Source organism: Pipistrellus hanaki, assembly GCF_964339955.1.
Source record: "Pipistrellus hanaki genome assembly, chromosome: 10".
NCBI classification, from domain to species: domain Eukaryota; kingdom Metazoa; phylum Chordata; class Mammalia; order Chiroptera; family Vespertilionidae; genus Pipistrellus; species Pipistrellus hanaki.
Window position 1 is genome coordinate 44899275 of NC_140512.1, and position 5341 is coordinate 44904615.

Below are 5341 nucleotides of genomic sequence, written 5' to 3' on the forward strand. Positions count from 1 at the left end.
ACCGGAGGAGGCTCTTCAGGAGAGGGGAGAGGGAGGCCGAGGGCTGCGCCCCACTCCACCGGGCCCCCAGCTCTCTGCACGCGGAGAAAAGTCAGGGCCGGAGCCCCAGGCCTTCTAGGCAAGGTCCCAACACCTGTCACCTTTCTTACCTGATACGTGGCATTTATTGAGCACCTACTATATACAGGTGTGCTGGGCTGCCAGCTCTCCTGAAGTGCTGCAAAACCAGCACGCTCCGGGAAAGCCATTCCTTAAGGCATTCTATCTCTTGCAATTTCACCAGAATAACAATAGCACTAAGTCACTAGTTAGTTTGCATTTGTAAACATTCCAGTTTATTTGGAAACGATGAAGCAGCACCTTGAGCGGAGGATTCTGGGGGTTCTGAGTAATGGGGATGTGGTGGGGAGGGTTTGGGGGGTGGGAGGACTGTGCTTAGGTTAGGAGCACTTGCCCTATGATCTGGGCAAATTACTCACCTTCTTATCCGTGTTCCCGTGAGATGTGCCTCTCTCGCAGGAGTAGATGCACAGAACCGGGCCACTGGTCTATGGAAGGCGCTGGCACAGGGCCTGGGCGCACCTGGAGAACAGGCAGACTCAGGACAGGCAGCCGGGCTCGGAGAGGGTCCGCAGAGTCACCCTCCCTCCCGTGTGTGAGGCAGCGCCTGGGCCTGGCCCCCTGTGTGAGGTTCCGCTTGCTGGGGAAGGACAGGGGTATGGATAGATGTGAGGAGGGCAGAGTGCCTTCTGTGGAAGGTGAGGGGTCGTTCCAGTTGTCTCCTTTGCCATCCAATGCCACCCTGGCCCTGCTCTAAGACATAATGTTTGAATCTACAGCAGAACAAAAGCTCGTTTTAGAAACGAGTCTGCCCCAACCCCAACATCTTTTAGAGCCCAGTCTGCCCCAACCCCAACATCTGTCCCTTAGAAACGCTGAACAGTTGCGTTTCTGTTCAAACTCACCGTCCAGGTGCCCGGAAACTAGCAGGGCGCTCACGGGAAGTAAGTCCCCCCCCCCCCCCCCCCCCCCCGTTAGGAGACCCTCTACCATCTGTAGGTGAGCCAAGGCCCTTAGAGTTGCAGACAACCCTTAGAGCAGTGGCTCCTCTACTTTGATCTCACAATAGCCAGGTTAGGAAGGTGTGCCTGGAGCTAGTTCTGTACCTGGACACATTCAAGCGTAAGCTCAAACCAGAAACCAGTTACAGCGCTGGCTCCCCACAGGCCAGGAAGGTGGAGGCAAGCCCCTGGCTGCAGGGTCGGAGAAGGAAGGACCACCGCGGAGTCCAGCCCCTGCCACTCAGGATGGCCCACGTGGGCAGCCGCCCTCCTCCTGCGCTCTCTCGGGAGAGAAGACACCCCCGCAGGCCCCCAACTGCCAGCCACCGGGCTCTGTCCACAAAGACAGAACTCTGGTCCCGCCCCGACCCCAGCCTCCGGGAGACCGGGGTTCCGTCCCCAGGAGAGAGACCAAGGCGGGGAAGCGGTCCTTCTCTCCGGGCTCCGGGAAGCAGAAGAAGTCTGCCGCCCTGGGTCCAGTTTCCACGTCACCGCCCCACGTCACTAACTCAGCCCGTGACCCCAACAACCCAGGGCCCTGTGGGTCAGGCAGGGGGCCCTGCCATCTGGCCAACCTCCTCAGCACATTGGCCCAGAACAGCCAAAACACAGACCAAAAGAAGCCCCTGGAAGCAACCTGCCAAGTTCGGAAAAAGACTCGAACCCTGTACCGCTCAGGTGAGCCCTGAGGGAGAGTAAGCCTGAGGTCTGGTGTCATCTCTGGGAAGGTGCGCTCAGCAGGAAGCATGGCCAGGGGACTGGAGGGTGGTGAGCTTGCACACTGCCTGTCCTGGACCCCTGGCCTTGGCATTGGTGGGGCCACGGCCTCTCAGGGGTAGGGGTTTAGGGGCTAGGGCTGCACCAGAAAGTGAAATTGAAAATCAGTTGGAAAGGTTAGTTCCCATCTCCAAGCCTGAGAAGAGAAGGCCCGGCCCAGTGGGAAACAGTTGTGAGACGGGGAGCCCTGGGCTGGGCCCGTGTTCCCATCGGGCAGGTGTCCTTCTTCCCGGCTGCATCCCTGGGGTCTGTATTCATGGGAGTCTCTCCTTCCAGACCAGCTGGAGGAGCTGGAAAAGATCTTCCAAGCCGACCACTACCCTGACAGTGACAAGCGCCGGGAGATTGCCCAGACCGTGGGGGTCACCCCCCAGCGCATCATGGTAAAGGGGGCTGGGCAGGGACGGCTGGTGGCACAGCTCTAGGCTGCGTTCTTGCCGTGTTCGCGTTGCCACGGCCTGAGAAAGCTCCCAGAGGAACCTGTTATGACGCCGGCCCCAGGGCGGGCGTCTGCAGCGTAGTGGTGAGGCAGCTCCTCACGAGATAGTCAGGGCCCGTCTGAGACTCTGCCCCTTTCTCAAGCTCTCCTAGCATCTCCCCCTCCAGGTGTGGTTCCAGAATCGCCGGGCCAAGTGGCGGAAAGTGGAGAAACTGAATGGGAAGAAGGACAAGGACAGCCCTGCAGGTCCAGCCCCCGCCAGCGGCCAGGACAGGTGACTTTCTCCTCCTGCTGGGTCATTCCTGGAGGTAGGAAGTGCGGCCCACGCTGGGCCCTGGGTCTCAAAGTCTGGGCACTGACGCTGGAGCTGCTGGCTAGCATTTCGAGGGGCTTTGGCTGCACGGGACGGGGCAGCGGCCAGGCCTTGGAGGGAGGCAGCGTCTGTCCCTTGCCTGGCCCGAGGCCCCGATCTACATCTAGGGGCCATTCAAAGCACAACCGTCGCTTTGTCTACCTCTAGCTCCGCTGCTGAGCTGCCACCTGCTGTGCCCATGGACCCGGAGCCTAGCGCCTTCCCTCCGGAGCCCCCTCTAGACATCCTGCCGGGTGAGCTGACCCCCTTCTGAGGATTATCTGGGGGAGGGAAGGGATGACAGGAAGAGAGTGAAGACAGAGGGGCTTGCTAGGCGTGAGCGTGGCCCTCAGCTCTCTGCTGTCCTGCGCTTCTACCTTCCAGCAACCCCAAGTCTGCCTCCCCATTCTCTCACCATCACAACCTCATGTCTTCCGCTCCCAGAGCCCCCCATGCTTCTGACATCTGACCAGACACTGGCCCCAACCCAACCGAGCGAGGGGGCTCAGAGGGCGGCAGTGACCCCACCGCTCTTCAGCCCCCCGCCTGTCCGAAGGGCCAACCTTCCCTTCCCCCTCGGCCCTGTGCACACCCCCCAACTGATGCCTCTGCTGATGGACACATTTGGCAGTGACAGCAGCCACAGAGATGGCTCCTGTGGGTCCTGGGGGACAAGGTATGGAACCCAGTGGGGGTGGCCGCTGAGCTATCTTGGGAGGGGTTTCAGAGCAGAGAGGAGCTTGGGATGGCCAGGGGCAATGAGTAGAAAGTGAGAAGAGGGGGGAAGGGGTGGAAAGGGTAGGATATCTCAGCAGCAGAGCAGGAACAATGTGAGAAGCTGGGCGCTGAGGAGGCGGAGGTGGTGGCAGGTGGGGCCTGGAGGTGGGGAGAGGGGTGAGAAGACACTGGCCTGTGTGGTCAGAATGAGGAGCCCTCCCTTCCGCTGCCTCGACCCTCACAAAATGCTTCCCTGTCCTCACAGTGTCACCCCGCCCCCCACCTGCTCATACCTGGAGGAGCTGGAACCCCAGGATTACCAGCTGAGCAGCCAGCCGGGGCTGTTCCAGGTCGCCCAGGCTCCGCAGACCCAGCTTTTCCAACAGCCGCAGCCCCAGTTCTCCTACCTGCATCCCTTCCCCTTCTCCACGCCCAGCTCCCTGACGCCCCCGCTGCCAGAGGACGCTTTCTTCCCGCCGCCCTACGGCCCTGGTGGGGGCACCTCGCAGGGCTACTTCCCAGCGCCCTCCGCAGGGCAGGTTCTGCTGCAGCCGCCCGCTGGTAGCATGGGTGAATCAGGGCTGGAAGGGAGGACCCTTGGTGACCGGGGAAGGGGAGGAGGGACAGAAGGCCTCATTGCCAAGGAGGCTGGGGTGGGGTATGGTGCGAGGGGAGCTTTTTTTCTTGCCACAGGGGTCTTGTTCCTCAAGTTTTTCAGAGGCTGCAGAGCAGAGAGAGAGAACCAGAGAGCTTTGGAGTTAGGGAACCAAAATGTGAAGTCCAGCTTAGTTGTTTCCAACTCTCCTGGGCCTCAGTTTCCTGGGCTCAGGAATGGGAATATGACTCCCATGGCATGGAGCACCTGATGCAGAGGAGAAATAACATGAGGGCCGTGCCTGGCACAGAGTAGCTGGCGGCCAACACAAGTGTTCTGATGGGCCGCTGGGCCTCTGAGAACCTGGAATCTTACGACCACATTCCAGTGGAAGGGGAAGAGTGGCCAGGGGGTTGGGTCTCCTTGCTGCCATGGTGCCCTGTGTCCCTGTCACCAGGCTCAGGCGCGAGTCTGGAGCATGCCTGGTCCTCACGGGAGCTCCTGGGGTCCTAGCCTGTGTGTCGTAGGGGGGAGATGCTCATAGTACATGTTGAACTGTGGCTGGTGCCTCAGTCCCGTCTAATCGCTTCTGTGTTCTTTCACCCCACAGGCACAGTGCCCTGGAATGACCCTTGCTTGCCAGAACTGCCCTTCCCTGGTCCCTTCTGTTCCCAAGCTCTGGGGCACCCCTCGGGAGGGGAAGGCTACTTTTCCGATCTGTTCCTGGCTCCCTATGCTCACCCTGTGAGCAGGCAGCAGCCTTCTCCAGGGCCCAGCCGGCTGCCTGACGGGGCCAGGCCAGGAGCTGGGCCTCTCCCCAGCAAGGCCCCCAGTGAGCAGCCCATGGCCATTGTGGAGCAGCGCTTGGCACTCGAGAAGGCCCGAGAGGAAGACAAGAATAGCCGTGACCCCTAGTCCTGGGGCCACATATCAGACAAGCTGCTGGGTGGAGAGGGTCGGGGTGCCCGCCATCAGGGAGATGGTGGCAGAAGCATTGGGAAAGACTGTGGGCATGCTCCTGTGTGAGCTCATCTTGCTGGGCGCTGGTGTGAGGAGGGAGGGGCTGGCCCTACCGGCTCTCCATACCTCTGCACGGCGTCGGCCCTGAAGAAGGTGATGGCCGGTACCACTTCGGAACTCTGTATCAGCTTGTGTTGTTTCCTTGCCTCACCAGGCACATGAGCCAGAGTGTTCATTGTAAGCAGTAAACTAGTGTGCTGTTGTTTTCTCTCTGTAATTATACGTCTCCCCACTCACACACCGAGCTCCAGCCCCCTCACTGCGTCCACTCAGCGTCCCAGATGAGGTCACCACGGGGCGTGATCACATGGACATGGCATTCTCCCTGGCCTGTCTCTCCTGCTGGAGGAGAAACTGAGCCTTTGGGGCTAGTCTCTCCA

The 5341-nt window shown here is 60.5% G+C and overlaps 1 protein-coding gene across 1 annotated transcript; it reads left to right on the plus strand.

Annotated features, from left to right (window-relative positions):
* Window positions 1–348: 348 nt before the first annotated feature.
* NOBOX (NOBOX oogenesis homeobox) lies at window positions 349–4856 on the plus strand (the record flags this gene model as incomplete). Its single annotated transcript, XM_084897315.1, is given in 9 exon segments — window positions 349–388; window positions 1227–1739; window positions 2115–2237; window positions 2240–2277; window positions 2430–2551; window positions 2798–2883; window positions 3074–3305; window positions 3612–3907; window positions 4552–4856. Coding segments are annotated over 9 exon segments (1755 nt in total).
* Between the last annotated feature and the right edge of the window lie 485 nt (window positions 4857–5341).